Here is an 18384-nt window from a genome sequence, read left to right on the forward strand (position 1 = left end):
GAATCTGCTGCTGAGCCTGAAATGTTCCTCATAGTTTCTCACCATTGTGGGAGTCAGTGTCACACCCAGTGACCCAGGGATATCCATAAAGACTGTCCAGGGAAAACATCCTGTGGCTCTCTCTCTCTTTCTCTCTCCCTCTCTCTCTCTCTCCCTCTCTTTCCCTCTCTCTCTCTTTCCCTCTCTCTCTCTTTCCCTCTCTCTCTCTCCTTCCCTCTCTCTCTTTCCCTCTCTCTCCTTCCCTCTCTCTCCTTCCCTCTCTCTCTCTCTCTCTCTCTATCTATCTCTCTCTCTCTTGTTCTATCCTTCTCTCTCCTTCTCTCTCTACTTCTCTCTAGCCACGTCCTTAAAGACTTCTCATGTCTACTTACCATGGAAAAATACATGTGGGTCACCACTGCTTCTTAAAACACACTTAAGATCCCCATACATAGCATCGAGCGTTAACATTTCATCCATATATAGTTTAATGGCGCACCGTACCCAAACACATATGGAATATGCCTGATAAGGGTTTGGAGACGGCTGAAGACCGGGTGCTGAGTCAACAACGGAGACGTGCTGGGAATGATAGCAGCTAAATTAAGACTGAATGCTCCCTTTCCTAGAATGTCGGAGTTAGCTGGAACTGAAGTACAGACGGTGACACAGAAGTTTATATTTTTATAAACGGATGAGCCATGAATGAGGAACACCTAACTGGTGTTAGTCATCCATCTATTTCCATCCATCCATCCATCCATCCATCCATTCATTCACCATGGCTTCAGTCAGCATACTTTTTGGACAGTTGAGAAATTTGGCCACAAACCATGTCATAAGTGCGGAAATAACACCTCACGCCTGACAGCACTGCTGTTGGATAATACCCTATTAAGTTTGTCAGCCGTCCAATTGCGCGGGGCAGAAATGAGGAACAATCCAGTCAGCTGTTCTAGTCAAGTGATGAGACAACCATTCCAGCGTTAACACAGGGCTATCATGTAACTGATGCTGAAAACAGAATCATGTGCTCCAAACTCACATCAAATGATAAGACGAACCAGCTGGCTGGAAAATAAGATGGCTTTCACGTGCCCCGAGCGTTCACGTTGGAGATAATTCTGAATTCTACTGATGCACAATGCAGAAGACAGAAGCCATGACCTTTGCTGAGAAAAAAAGAGAGGAACCGTTTTGGAAGTGAAAAAAACTCAATGTAGCACATGTACGGTGTGCATGTGAGCCAGGGTCAATGATGGGGCAGTGATCTTCTGTAAAAACCCCACTAGCTGAGGGCACTGTGGCGCAAACAGTAGCCCCGACCACATTCGGGCTTGACGCCCAAGGAGGACCCGGGTTTGAATCCGGCCCGATGCCATTTCTCCTGTCCACTCCCCACCTCTTCTCCCTCGCATTTCCTGTCCCACTCTTCACTGCTCTGTCAATTAAAGGCATAAAAAGCCCAAAAACAAATAATTAAATTAAATAAAAACACTAGCGCTAGTGAGGCAGTGGGAGGACGAGGCCACTGGGGCAACAGAACATCCAGAGAAAGGGAACCATGCTAGTAGCCAGGGGCAACAGAACATCCAGAGAAAGGGAACCATGCTAGTGGCCAGGGGCAACAGAACATCCAGAGAAAGGGAACCATGCTAGTAGTCAGGGGCAACAGAACATCCAGAGAAAGGGAACCATGCTAGTAGTCAGGGGCAACAGAACATCCAGAGAAAGGGAACCATGCTAGTAGTCAGGGGCAACAGAACATCCAGAGAAAGGGAACCATGCTAGTAGTCAGGGGCATCAGAACATCCAGAGAAAGGGAACCATGCTAGTAGTCAGGGGCAACAGAACATCCAGAGAAAGGGAACCATGCTAGTAGCCAGGGGCAACAGAACATCCAGAGAAAGGGAACCATGCTAGTGGCCAGGGGCAACAGAACATCCAGAGAAAGGGAACCATGCTAGTGGCCAGGGGCAACAGAACATCCAGAGAAAGGGAACCATGCTAGTAGTCAGGGGCAACAGAACATCCAGAGAAAGGGAACCATGCTAGTAGTCAGGGGCAACAGAACATCCAGAGAAAGGGAACCATGCTAGTAGTCAGGGGCAACAGAACATCCAGAGAAAGGGAACCATGCTAGTAGCCTGGGGCAACAGAACATCCAGAGAAAGGGAACTATGCTAGCAGTCAGGGGTCAATGGGAATGGGAAGCGTGCTATTTAGGGGTCAATGAGAAAGCTATTGGTTTCCAATTACCAAAAAAAAAAAAAGCCCAACATGCTGTAAGACATTACACACTACTTCCCTTTCCCTTGCCGTCCTGGCATTTTACCAGGGGCTCAGATAGCACTGGGGACGGGGGGGGGGGGGGCATGTCCCCCCCAGATTCATAGTGACCCTGATCCGTCCCCCTACGTAAGGCGACAATCATCAGTAAAAAAAACGTTTAAAAATGTTTAGCGTCCCCCCAAGTTCAAAAATCCCATCTGCACCGCTGCATTCTACGTCCAAGTCTCCGGCTTCTAGCATTCAAATAAAGCATTGCATGGTTGCACTGAAAGATCCTGCTCCCCCTGAAGTATTTTAGGCAGCTTCCAGCCAAAGAGAGAACCTCACTTGGGTTAGCAGTTAATCAGAAGATTTATATCCAGCACCTGAAAAAGTTAAAGTATTTTCAAAAACAACAAAGGCTCGGATTTTGAGAAATCGCATTTGGGGAAATATCCTTTTCTTCCCGTTTCATTCCTTTGCGTGTCTTTTTGTTTTTCGTGAAAACATCAACGCGCGAAACCTGCAGCCCAACTAGACCCCAACGAGAGGGGTCAACTTCAAAAAGTAAAAGTGCAAAATATTATGACTGGCATTAGCTTACAGCTGCTGGAGCTACTTCAAACGCTGGAGCTGCGTCTCAGTCCTAACAGCCTGGCCATGGGAAGGGGCAGCCTATAACCTTTAGAGCAAACACAGGTAGACCCTCAGAGTGTGTGTGAAAGTGTGTGTGTGTGTGTGTGTGAGAGTGTGCGTGTGTGTGTGTGTGTGAGAGTGTGTGTGATTGTGTGAGTGTGTGTGAGTGTGTGTGTGTGTGTGTGAGAGTGTGTGTGTGTGTGAGAGTGTGTGTGTGAGTATGTGTGTGAGAGTAAGTGTGTGTGAGAGTGTGAGAGAGAGCGGGAGAGACAGACAGAAAGCAAGTCTTTGTGGGTGCCCCCCCCCCCCATCAGTGAGGGCAGTAAGTCCACGGTGGCTCCCGCTCTTTACCTCTCTCCGTAAGGAGTTGCGTGTGAGTGTGTTAGTGTGTTAGTGTGTGTGTTAGTGTGTGTGAGATTGTGTGTGAGAGAGTGTGTGTGTTAGTGTGTGAGAGAGTGAGAGCCTACCGCTCTTTACCTCTCCGTAAGGAGTCGAACGGGTCCTGCAGCAGGAGCACCCAGACTCACTCGCAGACAAAAGATGCCTTCATCCACCTCCTAGCCCACTACAAGGAGTGTGTGTGTGTGTGTGTGTGTGTGTGTGTGTGTGTGTGTGTGTGTGTGTGTGTGTGTGTGTGTGTGTGTGTGTGTGTGTGTGAGAGTGTGTGTGTGTGTGTGTGAGAGCCTCCTAGCCCACTACAATACCACACAGTGTGCCTTCAATGGAAGCCTTGTTGCTACAGAGGAGAAGGGCAGTATGGGGGGGGGGGGGGGGGCAATAAGATGGTGCACTGCTGTTGGCCAGCTTGACTGGGATAGATTGGGCACCATCACAGTATTGTCTTCATATACTCCTCATGTTGGAGCCAAGGGTAGAGTGTTTCACACCGCAGTTAATTCATACAAGTCTATACTCACACGCCCACAACAATATAGAAGTCTATTATATTACATTGACTTCTCTGTATATATTGCATGCTGTCTGTTCAGACCACACACACACACACACACACACACACACACACACACACACACACACACACACACACACACACACACACACACACACACACACAACAACTATAACTAACAGTAAAGTAAAATAATTATAATAATATAGTGTGATAAAAGTTATGTGAATGGGTCGAGTGAGATTCTGATGTTTCTGCTAAGGCACCATCTACAGTTAAGGAAAAGATAATGCACTATTGCTACCCAGCTAGAGTATGTTTTCCCCCGAGCCAATAGCATAGCAGAGAGGCGACTCACAGTGGCGGGGACCATTTCTATTGGACAATTTTCTCACTGAATATTTTCGGGCCATGATGAACCACGGATAACTGAAACCGCGGTTACCAAATCAGTGGCTGTGGGGGTTCCACTGTAATTCCAAACTAGTAAACAGTAATTATGTGGCGTGTTTTTCTTGCGTTATTATTGTTGTTTATTGTGATCATTATTGTGTGGCACGTGCCCTCGGGGGAAAGAGACCCTTTTGTTATTGAGAGTGCACTCTCCCAGAAGTAATGGCTAATGACAGACTTTCAGATAATATAGGGGCAAGGGCAGTAATCAATACAACCCAGCCCAAATGGTGTAGATCAAAAGAGAAGACCAGAATCACGCACCCACAAAACAGAAGAAGATGATTTTCACTCACTTCTAAACTCATTTATGAGGCGTTCTACTAGTCTGATGAACAACATTTTTTTTTGCAATTCCCCAAATTCAATTGACCCCACAACAGCAATCATCGGGAAAACATGAAGCCTATCAACTACCTGCTAGTATAAGCCATTTTTACAATAACAGGTCAATGAAGTGCTGCCCCTCACAGCCCAAAGGCTCAGACTAGCCTACATGACAATGACTCATCCAGAGCCTTGGCAAAGACTTTGACAAGTGAGCATCGAACAGTCTGCACAGATGTGGTTTCAAAAGACATAATTGAACTGAATAGTCTTCCGAGCGCCCACAAAAAGGCCCTCAGGCAGGTCGGGACCCAAAAACACAGCCATAAGGGAGCTACTCCAACATTGCTCTGTGGATTGGATGGGGTGGGGGGGGCTGAATTACTGTGTTGTAAAGTAGTTCAAGTTTGATTCCCACCACCCTTCAGTAAATAAGTGTCAAAGGACCATGCAAACACAGCAATGTGTACTTTATACGTAACACTTGCAACCATACCGTATTGATATTGATACCTATTCAGGTGTCATTGGATTGTCACATGAGAACATTTTCAGTAGTTATACCGTAACCATTTGCTACAAAAGGTGCAAGTGGATCCAACTTATTATCTATTCTAAACAATATAAATACATTTCTTCTAATAACTATCAATAAGTAAATTAACACAATTGCAATAGTTCTTAAATGAGTCAAAACATGCCCACAAAGCCATATGAACGTGAAGTGGGCCTGTAAGTGTTGTGTGTTAAGTTAAACTAAGCACTGATAATGCCAACTTTTATGTCAGTCTTCTTCTGAGTTTAATATTAGACTACTGTTTGACCTACAAATGCATACCCCACGGCGACAACACAACTTATCGCATCTTCAGGGTATGGCGCCACACCCCAAGCTATGGTAGTGTTGCAATTCACACCTTGAGGGCCTATATTTCTCTGGCAGAACATGTTGGGCAACTGGAGGTGGCCACACAACGTGATGGGTCGCTGTGCGAATCCGGAAAAATAACTGACATGGATTGTGGTAGAATGAATAAAAAAGGTTCACCCGTTTGATATCCAACCATAGACTTATATGGTTTGGCTTGACACACAGGCCGTCTAAATGTGCATTTCCCTTGAATTGATGCAAGCCGCTACATCTGTGCGACTAAACACAGGAACAAAATCGAAACATGTATCGCGGTTGAAAGTTTGTCTTGACATGGTTACAATTGTTCGCGCTTTTCTTAAATGTAGTCTACTGTTGCTGCTGTGCTGGTAAAGGAAGTAGGGAAATAATGCATGTTCGATTCGAAAGTGTCGAAGTAGACGATTTAATTAGATAACAATTCGTAGTCTGCCTTCCGCTCGGTCTAACCCATTGAAACATGATCAATCAGTGTTGAATATGTAGTTCAACCATAAACACACCAACTAACTATTACAAAAATGGAATCTAGTTTTCGGTCGTAAAGGACTCACCTAAACTTTAAGAGGAAGTTGGGACATTCACACTGTTCACGTAGTCGCAGACAACTAGGCTACGTTTTCTCTGACGCAAAGCCTACCCAAGAGCTCAAAAAATTGTAGGCCATGCTGTAGTTTTCTGCTGGAATTATTAACAACGTAGAACAGCTTCAGCAAAGCAAACTAAACTACCATAAAGAGACCAAACTCATAATTACATTCGGTATTTACACAAATCACCAACTTATTGACATTATCTAGCTGGATTTACTATGTTGAAAAAGTTGACCAGAGAAGGAACTCATAACCGCTTTCCGAGACAGCAGACTGCGGAGGATACTTCGCCCATAACAGTTCCCCGAAACAATAACGTTAACGTTGCAGGCGCAAAAGTTTTACATTCTTTATTGTTTTTGACGTCTGTTTTTTTTCTGAAGTTGTTACAACGGTGGAGCGAATGTCTAGTGCAGAACGCCCTTACGAGCAAAGTTTTCTTCTGAGGGCTACGACTGAGTGCGCAAACAAATGAACATTTTGCTTACCTCGTCCGTCCTCTAACTACAGTTCCTTAGCCGATTTCGGAGTACAGTTTTCGGAGTTTACAATCCCTTTGCCCCAGCTGAAAATTATGTTCCGAATGGCTGGTAAATGTCAAATTGTGATTTCTTTGCTCCCTCCCTGCTCCAGTCCTCCGAAGCGGTGTTGAAACTCCACCCTTTCGAGTCAGAGCCCACTGAACTATGATGCGTCGTAGGGAGGGGGGATGTAGCCAAATAGTTATAGATTTTGCCAATATTTTCCACCGTGAGCCATTGCTGATGTTTGCATGTTGAATGTAAACATGGAGGAAGTAATTATATATGGACAGTAAATCTACATACAGTATCGGTAGGGAAAATAAACTATAGCCTGTAGGCATTTCATTTAGCACTATGGTATCATGACATATCATCTAAAAATGGAATAGCCCATGCAAAAGTATCAATGTGGCTACGGGTAGTTTTGGAATGCCACCCTAGGTAAGATTATAGTCTGGTATGAATATGCTGCCTGCCAGAACAGTTACTTTTATTTCTTATGGCACCAGGACATTATTGCATGCTTTAAGAGCTGCCATCTGCTGGCATTAGACTGTAACTGCACGTTCAATTACAGGAAGAAAATGGTAGTGCGACACGCATTTCCCTTTTTATTAGAGAAAATGGAATGGAAAACTGGAATTTAAGGCTCCCTAGTCTAATTCAATTACATTTATAAATTGCCGATATTGTCAAAATGTCATAACTTGTTATATTTTACTGAGGTAAGGAGCCACATTGTTTTAATGTTCAATTAAATTAATAAAAGCGGTAAAAAAAAATACCAAATAGATACGTGTACACATTGCGCCACCTACTGGTGGATTTACCGTGTCACATCTATTATTAAATGTTCACACACACACACACACACACACACACACACAGAGACCACAATCTGAAAGCACGTAAATGGACAGATGTTTATTTTTCCATTTCATCTGGTCAAACATTCCTACATACAATGGTGTACATGTTTAATATTTTCTACAAAAGTTAAACTTGATCAGACAATTAATTTCCTTTTTATCTACAAAATATAAATAATTTTACAGTTAGTCCTGTACATTACTCAAAATTTAACTGATCTGAGAGAAACATCTTGTAAACATTTGCCATTTCGAGTCGAAGCCTCTGAGGACAACTCTACCTGGCAACCAAAAAAATAAAATAAATCTTTTCAACATTATCCAGAATATAACTCTTAAGTTGTGTACATACTTTTCAATAAGGCGTCTTGAAACTTGAACATTTTGCATCAATGTTCACAAGTGTCCTCTAGTTCAAACCAAAAATGTACATTTATGCATCCGATAATCAGTGAGGAAATGCAGCGACTGTCAGTTAAAAGGAATGACAGGCTCACAGCATCGCCCTTGAAGGGTCAGCAAGTGGTATGGAACCCCTCACACTAACAGACTCCACACGAACATACAGCTAGCTTGGCTTCCTTTGCCGTTACAACATATACAGACAGTTTCCCCTCCCGTTAGCCCTTGTACAATAAGGCTCTAAGTCTTAGATTTACTACTTCGTACACAAATTGCTTGGTTACTTCTACTGCTACCTCCGGACTGACAGTAAAAGGCAACGCTCTGTGAAGGTGAGTGTGTGTGTGTGTGTGGAAAAAACTGCAGTGATATTCTGAGAGGCACTGTAAGTGTTAAGCAGCTCCTCTCAAAAATAACAGCGGGTGCAACCATGAAACAGTGTGTGTGTGTGTGTGTGTGTGTGTGTGAGTGTGAGTGTGAGTGTGTGTGTGTGTTGCTTCCTCTCAGTTTAGCACAACCAAAGGAAAGTTGAACACTAAACACAGAAAGATACAGAAAACAAAAAAGGTTTTGAGCTTGTAACTGCGCTAACGCATGTGAAGACCATGACTACTACACACTGTCAGTAGGAGGCAGGTTTATTTACTCCTGACGCAATCCAACACTACTAACGCATTTCATAATATACTGTTCCTCTTAAGTCACAGACACTTTTTCCACCCCCATTCTTTTTCATTATAAAATTTCAACTTTCTTCTATTGGTTCAAGACCAGCTAAATTGCTGGAATTATCTTTTAGTTGACATCGTCACATAAATGATTTTGTTCCAAATTCAGAAAAAAAAAAATTCCACATCCTCTTTTTCAGAGGAATATTCGAATGCATTAAATATTAACTCATTCAAATCATGTGTCAACTGTTAACACATACTAACTGCACAATTTCATAGCTGGACCATACACAGACTGGCATATGACTTCTGTAAGTATCCATGACTACACAGTCCGCACAGGTCTCTCTCTGCAGGTCACCGTGGTTACAGCAGGCAACAACATGCACAGCCACTCTAACTAACCCATTGGGTTGCAAACTGAGGTATCTGGAAAAGCCCCCACCAGTGCAGGTGTGTTAAGGTTGCTATGGCTACTATGTGGTTCCAGCATGCAGAGTAAGAAGAAGCAGCAGCAGCGACAGCATTTCATACATGTGAGTGAGTGGACGAGACCGCCATCCCTTTTTGTCCCCTCCCGCCCCCCGTAAAATCCCACTGTCTGGACTTCCTGTGAGGACCTAAGTTGCGTTCCGCTGTTCTCCGGCCTGCCGACTTAAGACAGTGAGCGTAACGCAAGCGCGGATGCAGGGAGAACTAAGCAGCTCTGGGCTCGTGAGCTCAATGCAATGCCAATGAGTGTCAGTGTAGATACAGTCGTACACGTAACAGGGGAGATGGGGGGGGTCCTCCACGTCCATAAAATACTCAGATCGGTCCTATGAGTGTTATATACGTATATATAAAAAAAAGGAAGAAAAAAAAAAAAAGGATAGACAAACATAAACAGAAAACAAATAACTCAAACATAAACAAGACAACAAATAAAAACATAAAAACACAAAAGCATAGTGATGGGACAAATAAACTTTGTGTGATGAAGATGGGTTGAGAAAAAAGCCACGTGTTACACAGTAGTTAATGATATGGCCAAGATTTGGTCAGAAAAAGTTGCAGATTCCCTCCTCCATGACCATGGCCATTTTGAAACCTCTTAGAGGTCAATTTAGTGATCCCCGTTGCTAATGGTTACCAGGCCAGGGCCAGCAGTGGTGGCAGGGATACGGGGAACCTTTTTCGCTGGGCTGGGGATATGCTGAAAGAGAGAGAGAGAGAGAGAGGAAAGGGGTGAGAAGACTGAAACGATTCTTCCCATGGTGTATACAAACATAACTGGCTCACAGACAAACCTTAAAAAGGCCAAAATATACAGTACCAGTCAAAAGTTTGGACACAACTTCTCATTTTTCGAGAAGTTATTTCTTTACTTTTATTATTTTCTACATGGAAGAGAACACTTTTTTTGTTTAGTACATCATTCCATATATGTTCTTTTGTAGTTTAAATGTCTTCAGTATTAATCTACCATGTAGAAAATAATAAAAGTAAAGAAAAAACACTTTTGACTGGTACTCTATACTTTTGATATGTTGCAGATTACATATAATAATCTTTAGCACTTCTTAGTCAGCACCTATTTATACACTATTGGACTTTATCAGTGTATTTTTGTATTTTTCAGTTGTCTTCAGAAAAAGCGATCAATTCAGAGAGAGGAGCGGTAATATGGCCAGTGTGGCGGCACTACCTAAAAGTAGTTTTGGACTCCATCACTTCTTTTAAATCCCACCTCAAAACCCATCTTTTTATATCTGCCTTCTCCTAAAGTCCTGGTTTCTGTTTTTATTTCTTTTCTGTATTGTTTTTAGAATGCACTGTTTAAATTGCTATTGTGACCCTGTTAAGCACCTTGAGACATCTTTGTATGTGAAAGTGTGCTATACAAATAAAATGCTTTATTATTATTATTATTATTACCTCTGTTGTTGTTGTTGTTGTTGTTGTGGAGTTGACCAGGCCGGCCTCCAGGGGTGTGTCGTCGCTCTGGGAGCGTCTGGCGTACGTCCTGCGGTGCTTCTCGTCCACGTGCGTCAGGTACCAGGTGCCAGGGAAGAGGTCGTCCAGCGAGCCCTGGGGAGTGTAGCTCGCTGCAGGGGGAGGAGAAAGCAAGAGTTTGAGTTAGACACGGGAGCCCTGGGGAGTGTAGCTCGCTGCAGGGGGGCAAGGAGAAAGCAAGAGTCTCCGTTAGACAACGCTCAGTTGGATCATCAGACAGATACCTGAAGCCCAACGCTGCACCTAAAGTCCAAGCAGCTTGCAGCTACACAATGAGTTAGAGACAATTTTTCTTCCTATGTTAAGTAGTATTTATTGTTACACCAGGGTTCTAATGCTCGTAGCTTGACTGTTCTCTGCCTTGTACGTCGCTTTGGACAAAAGCGTCTGCTAAATGACTAAATGACTAAATGTAAATGTTCTGTTCGAGCCTACTGCTAAACAGCCGCTCAGGTAGGTATGAGTGAGCACCTAAGTGGTGACACACACTGAAGATTGCTTAGGCCGAAACGCGTCTGTGAATAAACTGGTCGAAATTAAATAGCAATGAGAAAAGCTTGAGAGTGCGTTTTTTTTTTTTCTACTCTCACCTAAGTGGTGAGTCTCCTCTCTCAGCTTCATGAAGTCGGCGAAGGCCGCGGGGGTCACTTTCTTCCTGGAGTCCAGTCTGGCCTTCAGATCACTCAGACTGGCTACGATCTTATCCAGAGCTGACCCTGGGGTTAAGACATGGAGACCAGAGGGTTACATTTAGCACGCTTACACATTCAGACAGAACACCGAGAGTGTGTCAGACGAGGACACACTCAGTGGTGCAAGACAGTAGTGAAATTGATAAATGAATACAAAGCAGGGTGTTGCAATATTTTTTTTAAGTGCATTGGATATGCACATCATGTCACAAAAGGATGCAATGCAGACATGCAAAATGCAAAATTTTCTACGGTTTACTAACTACCACTACACTAACTATGTGCTGTGTGTGTGTGTGTGTGTGTGTGTGTGTGTGTGTGTGTGTGTGAGTGTGTGAGTGTGTGTGTGTGTGTGAGTGGACTCACCAGGTGTGGCGTCCTGTGTGACTCGAATGGAGTACAGTGTGGCGGCGAACCCTGAGCCGTACGAGAAAACACCGATCCTCTGGCCAGCCAGCTGCTGAGGCGTTCTCCTGAGGAGAGGAGAGGAGAGGAGAGGAGAGGAGAGGAGAGGAGAGGAGAGAGGAGAGGGGAGGAGAGAGGAGAGGGGAGGAGAGGAGAGAGGAGGAGAGGAGAAAGGAGAGGAGAGGGAGACGATGAGGAGAGGAGAGGAGAGGAGAGGAGAGAGAGGAGAGGAGAGAGGAGAGGGGAGGAGAGGAGAGAGGAGGAGAGGAGAGAGGAGGAGAGGGAGACGATGAGGAGAGATGAGGAGAGGGGAGGAGAGGAGAGGAGAGGAGAGGAGAGGAGAAAGGAGAGGAGAGGGAGACGATGAGGAGAGGAGAGGAGAGGAGAGGAGAGAGAGGAGAGGAGAGAGGAGAGGGGAGGAGAGGAGAGAGGAGGAGAGGGAGACGATGAGGAGAGATGAGGAGAGGGGAGGAGAGGAGAGGAGAGGAGAGGAGAGGAGAGGAGAGGAGAGGAGAGGAGAGAGGGGAGGGGAGGAGAGACAGGCGATGAGGAGCAGCACACACCACTGCAGTAACACACAATCTGTCCACTAGGAGGACTCTTTTAGGACCACTCACTCCATGGTGGAGTGATGCACACATAGCCATACTGCATTTCATTGGCCTTGGCCTGTGCTCTGCACAGTGGCACAGATTAATCTAATACTCGGGCAAGACTTACTGGGCAATGACAGAGGCCAGGCACCCGTACACAGAAGGGGTGTACATGTTGCCGTTTTGGTTGGACACCAGCAAAGAGTCCTTGGTCTTCTGTTCAAACATATCCCCGCTGGCTTTCAGGAAGGCTTTCTCCACGTCGCGATCAAAGTAGGTGTCCTCTGCTTTCACATCCCTTTAAGGAGAAACACACGCTTACATTAGATGTTGTGCAGTGTCACAGTCTTTAGGCCAATATCTTATCGGCTGAAAATGTTTTGTGTTCATTCCTATAGTCTATTTAAGCGTTACAACCTCCCCACACGTAAATCAATTAGCATCCGACTGGGAGCCCTTTGCATTGATAAGCACAAAACAGGATTAGCGGGCCCGACTGAGGTGCACTGACCTAAAAGCCTCCAGGCCACTGTATAAGCCACTCTCCGTGTTGGGATTAGCGTGGGACAGGAAGTCGTCCAGGAGCAGACGAGCCAGAGACTTCTGCACCAGCCTGCAGTAGGGCGAGTGGAAGACCATGGAGTCGAAGTCCTCCAGACTGAAGCGCTGGTCAACTCCCTCTGAAAGGAAGAACATTACTGAATGTTTAGTAAATATACAACAACAACCACAACTACATAAAAGCGCTGGTCATCTCCCTCTGAAAGGAAGAACATTACTGAATGTTTAGTAAATAAACAACAACACAACAACTAAATAAAAGCGCTGGTCAACTCCCTCTGAAAGGAAGACCATTACTGAATGTTTAGTAAATAAACAACAACACAACAACTAAATAAAAGCGCTGGTCAACTCCCTCTGAAAGGAAGACCATTACTGAATGTTTAGTAAATAAACAACAACACAACAACTAAATAAAAGCGCTGGTCAACTCCCTCTGAAAGGAAGAACATTACTGAATGTTTAGTAAATATACAACAACAACCACAACTACATAAAAGCGCTGGTCATCTCCCTCTGAAAGGAAGAACATTACTGAATGTTTAGTAAATAAACAACAACACAACAACTAAATAAAAGCGCTGGTCAACTCCCTCTGAAAGGAAGACCATTACTGAATGTTTAGTAAATAAACAACAACACAACAACTAAATAAAAGCGCTGGTCAACTCCCTCTGAAAGGAAGACCATTACTGAATGTTTAGTAAATAAACAACAACACAACAACTAAATAAAAGCGCTGGTCAACTCCCTCTGAAAGGAAGACCATTACTGAATGTTTAGTAAATATACAACAACAACAACAACAAAATAAAAAAGCTGACACACTTAGTTGGTTGGTTTGTCCGTCTCCACCTAAGCCTCTGGATCTCATTACGCATTTAAAGGAGCGGTCACTTTCACGAGGTCAAGTGGGGATACTATGGCCCATACTTTACACTATACACTTCAACTGTTTACAGATCAACAATGCCCTTGCGTACACGAGTCAAGAACAAAAGAGTCACTCTCCATGACACACTGACGATGGCTTAAGGCCGAAACGCGTCTGTGCAAAATAAACTGGTCTTAATATTAATGAGAAAAGCTTGAGAGTGCGGTTTTATTCTACACATAGTTAACATTCTTTTACTCGCACCCGAATACGCATTTATATTTTTTTGAAGTAGAGCACGCCTATCCCTACTAATACTCTCCATAACCCCCCAGCCCACGGTGACCTCACCTCTCTGCCACTGGGCGTGGATCTTGTTGCGGTAGACGGTGTAGCAGCGGTCCAGCGCACTGAGGTAACACTGAATGGAGAGCTTGCCGTCCACCACTGGGTACTCAGACACCATGTCTGGCTTGTAGAAGTCGTAGGCGTGCTGCATGTGGGTCCCTCGCAGACCTGCGTTGACATGGCCAAAAGAAACGATGTGTAGAAACAATTAGCTGTGTTTTGACATACACACAGGGTACTTATCAGTCCGAACACAACTCTGGAACGCCCCCCAGAAACTATTCACAACCAACACGGAGCAGAATGTAGCGGACATCACTGTGACGGTCATTACATTTACTTTTAACTTTTATTTTGCAGTTTAAGCCCAGGAAAGGATGCCATCTTGTTTGGCAGGGTGAGCATCAATCCCATTAGTTTGGCACGGCTAACTTCACCCCTGATATGCTGCACTACAGAAGCATTTCTGCCACCGCGCCCATCTTCTGCCACCCCTTCCCTTCAGTGTGTATTGGTGATGGCTACGCAGCCCAAGATAGACACCTAAGTGGATGTGTGTGTGTTTATTTGGACAGACTAAACTCGAGCATGTCGAGGTGTTGTACTGTACCTCTGTCCAATGACAGTGGGGCATTGGGGCCCACGAGCATGGCCACCGCTCCGGCGCCCCCTGTGGGCCTGGCGCTGCCTGTCGCATAAACTGCAATGTCTCCTGCCACCACCAGGGCGTAGCGACCTGTGTGACCAAAGGGAAAGAAAAACAGCTCTGTTAATGCTGGGTCACAAATGATGTCATATGCCAGCAACCACAGAGGCGGTTACCAACAGTTCTGCAACAAATACAAACTTTGGCTGGTATATGTCAATTTTAAACTAATATGGTTTACAATACAATACAAAACAATCGTTCAATGGCATCAGTCAAAATCCAGAGGGAAAACAGATTCTTACCATCCCAGGAACTGGATTCTACCCAGTTCACGGCGTTGAACAGAGCAGCCGTGCCCCCGTAGCAGGCGTTGGTGGTGTCGATGCCTTCCACGTCGGTGTTCCCGGACTCCTCGAACAGCTGCATGAGGCACGACTTCACAGACTTGGACTTGTCGATGATGGTCTCTGTGCCAACTTCGAGGCGGCCTATGCTGTCGTAGGACAGGCAGTTCCTCTCCATCAGCCTCTGGACCGCCGTCATGCAGAGCGAGTTGATGTCCTCGCGGTCCGAGCAGAAACCCATCCGTGCCTGGCCCAGGCCCACGGTGTACTTGCCCGCGGAGACGCCGTCAAACTGCTCCAGCTCTGACTGCTCCACGTACTGAGAGGGGAGGTAGATCTCCAGGGCAATGATGCCCACGTCTTTGGGCCAGGTGGCCTCACCGTTTGCGGGGACTGATCCAGGCATCCTGAGAGAGCTGTGGTGGAGAATTAAGTTATTTCAAAAAACTTGAGAAACTGTGTACGTCATGGCAAAAGAAAGAAGACATAAACAGGGAGTCATGCAAAATCCAAAAGACAGATGACAGTTCCTTGACGAACTGGCGCGTCTAAAGGATCTTGCAGGGCAAGTGTGTAGTACAACGTATGCTTCATTAAATCCATTTCACAGTTACAGTTAAGGTGAGACTTCAGTAAAGCTACAGCACTTGCCCATACTTCTGAACATACGAGTGCGCTGCTACTGCTACCCCATAATAGGATTGATCTGGTAAATAGGGTAAAGGGCATGACGCTGTTGACCGTTGCCCTATTACCCTTTTCAGCACACAGCGTGAACGTGCAGTAAATACAAAGTGTACAGTCGAAATCTAACGTCGTATCCAGCATAGCTAAAATATAAATGTCACCTAGCTCGGTGGATTCATGGTTTTGACCGACAGAATATGACCTTATGTGACCATAAACACCTAGCTAGCTAAGGGAGCTGACATTACCTTACATTAGCAAGGGGGAAAGAATGTGACGTTATGTAGTCTTATCCAACTCACCCAGCTAACCTCTCCTAGCTATCTAACTAGCCGAAGCAGTGTAGCTTACCTTGGAGGCTTACTTCTCATCAACAAAGCTAATATTACAGTCGAGAGCTATGCCAAAGTCTTCCACATTAGTCCTCCTGCTGTCGTTAGCTAACGTTACCTTGCTAATGTTAATGGGTTTTGAGAACTTGAGATGACAATGTTAGCTACCTACAAAACCACTGCTGCTTTTTATGACAAATGTTCCTTGTTGCATAATTATTTATCCAAGTTAATTGAAATATGTATGTGTATTATTTACCTGTTAAAATGAACCAAGCTTAGAGCTTATGTTAAGTTTAGAGAAGAATCAAGCGTACAAAAGATTTCAATTGTAACGCTACAACGATAAGAAACTGACAAATCCCATCAGCTGTACTCTAGCCCATAACAAACTGGCTTGTTTGAACCACCGCTAATAAGTCAAGTTAATTATTTACTTACGTTTGTCAACAACGTGTAGCTACCAAAATAAGAACTGTCATTCCTCTGGCCACTATCAAGTTAGCTAACATTTGCTAGCTAAATCAGTCCCCTCTTTGCTATCTTGCTAAATGACTGGGTTAATCTGAATTTCGCCGACATTGTACTAATACTATCCAGTTTAAATTGTGCGATCCAGGGACTGCCTCACCTTACCTTGCGGTCATATAGCGTTGTGTTAGATAACTGTCAGTCCAGGGGAAATAAGTTCCCGTCCTTTTCTACGAGATCATAAGGTCAATTTCGGATGACGCGACGCCCAAGGAGCCGGACAAATTAGCAGACGTACCTCTTCCGTTCAAAATTCTCATAGGAAAGACCATAAAATTGACCCATTTACGATACAGTTTGTTTACACATCAACCCATACATGTAAAATGCAGGCAATTTGCATTGCTGTTTGAAACTTCGTGCACCATCTCTCTATTATTGCAGTGTAAATGTTCAAAGTGAGAATTTGCATTTCTTTATGAATAGCGTAAACTCTAACTTATTTCAATAATTTCTACAAGTTTTTGAATCATTCAGCAACATTTCCCTTTTAATTTGGTCAAATAAGCTACCATGAGTAAGTTCCCATTTTGACAATGATTTGATAATGATAGCTTGAAAAGTTTGCTTGTAAGGTGAATTATGGTATTCTAAATTGTACACAAGTAAAGAAAAGCTTTACAATGCTATTTACGAACAGATTAAGCTGCTTTAAGAAGGGTGAAAATATGTATTACTCACCTCAGTGAAATTATTATTTCAAAGAAATCCTGTGTGGCTTATCAATTCCAATGGACGCTTGTCATCGATAATATTCAGAAGTAGGCTACTGTGAGCATCTATTTATATATTTCATGAGCACTGTACCTGTGCGCCGGGCTCTGTTTGTCCGAACGCGACGTTCACGACCAATCGCAGCCGAGAAAAGTTCTGAAGTTTACATTTTTCCCGCCCTCGAAAGATGTCCGCCAATCATCGCCTACGGAGGCATGACCATCTAACGCGATACTCTCTGTCGTTCAATGGTGTGAGTGAATGACGGTATATGGTGAGAGAAGAGAAACCAATCAGGGAAGACGTCTGACTCCTGGCCATGTAGTGAGAGCCACATGAGCGCGAATCCGCAAGGAAGCGCCATGTCTGTCTCCCTGACAACGAGAGGCAGAGCCTGCAGCGCATCGTCGTGTCCAAAGATCATCACAACAACTTCACAAACTGTTTGGACAATGCCTTTAGAATAAATGTACCATTTGTGAGATAGAAAAAGTGATCAAATTATGATGGGTCTGTGGATGTTTGCCCTTCTTATATTTTGTCTTGGCTGTTCTAATCCTGTTACCTAATAGGCTTTAGGTGGCCTATAGGCTAGCCTACACAAAAGTGCACTACTATTTCTATACTGACAATCATTTAATCTTGTCATTCCAAAGTTCTAGTTTTTGTTTTGTTTTATTTTATTTTAAACCAATCAGTAAAGAGATTAATGCATTGGAGGCTGCCTGCCGTAGAGATTGTAGCCTATTGATGCACTTAAACCTGTCTAAACTCTCTTTCAATCTGATTGACACAACAAAGATGCTCGAATGCCAACAATGCAATTCAAAATGTCAACACAGTATGACTATATTCATTAATGAATATTCACTACAAACATCTAAAAAGTCAAAATAAAATCCCAATGTTCTACTTCTTACCCACTAATGTTCACAAATTGGTTATTTATTAACCATGTTTTAAGATTTATTTTAAAGCTGTTAAATGAGGTTGATTCTCTAATGTGTTAATATTATAATATTCTCTAACAACAACTGCACACTCTTTCTAAGGTAATGTTCTGATGTGATGATAGTCAAAGTCTGTGGACCTTGTCTGCAAACAGGACAGCATA

The 18384-nt window shown here is 44.0% G+C and overlaps 2 protein-coding genes across 3 annotated transcripts in view; both read right to left on the reverse strand.

Annotated features, from left to right (window-relative positions):
- tln1 (talin 1) overlaps positions 1 to 6709 on the reverse strand; it is a 114939-nt gene extending 108230 nt beyond the window's left edge. For both annotated transcript variants that reach the window (XM_080842175.1, XM_080842174.1), the window contains exon 1: positions 6568 to 6709. The gene's annotated coding sequence lies outside the window, so the exon portion shown is untranslated. The remainder of the gene's footprint in view (positions 1 to 6567) is intronic.
- Positions 6710 to 9101: 2392 nt separating this feature from the next.
- hmgcs1 (3-hydroxy-3-methylglutaryl-CoA synthase 1 (soluble)) lies at positions 9102 to 15418 on the reverse strand. Its single transcript, XM_080842263.1, has 9 exons — positions 14965 to 15418; positions 14624 to 14749; positions 14017 to 14181; positions 12742 to 12910; positions 12358 to 12528; positions 11599 to 11705; positions 11131 to 11256; positions 10463 to 10632; positions 9102 to 9740 (listed from the first exon to the last, which is right to left on the reverse strand). The coding sequence occupies exons 1-9, from the start codon at positions 15410 to 15412 to the stop codon at positions 9651 to 9653; spliced, it is 1572 nt and encodes a 523-aa protein (XP_080698389.1). The 5' UTR covers positions 15413 to 15418; the 3' UTR covers positions 9102 to 9650.
- Between the last annotated feature and the right edge of the window lie 2966 nt (positions 15419 to 18384).

Source organism: Sprattus sprattus (genome assembly GCF_963457725.1).
Source record: "Sprattus sprattus genome assembly, chromosome: 7".
In the NCBI taxonomy this organism is placed as follows: Eukaryota; Metazoa; Chordata; class Actinopteri; order Clupeiformes; family Clupeidae; genus Sprattus; species Sprattus sprattus.

Coding starts and splice junctions, on each gene's coding strand:
- hmgcs1 (XM_080842263.1), bottom strand. CDS start 15,412: ATGCCTGGATCAGTCCCCGCAAACGGTGAGGCCACCTGGCCCAAAGAC. Junction 14,750..14,964: donor AGAATCCAGTTCCTGGGATG/GTAAGAATCTGT, acceptor TTGGTCACACAG/GTCGCTACGCCCTGGTGGTG. Junction 11,257..11,598: donor CACACAGGACGCCACACCTG/GTGAGTCCACTC, acceptor TCTTAACCCCAG/GGTCAGCTCTGGATAAGATC.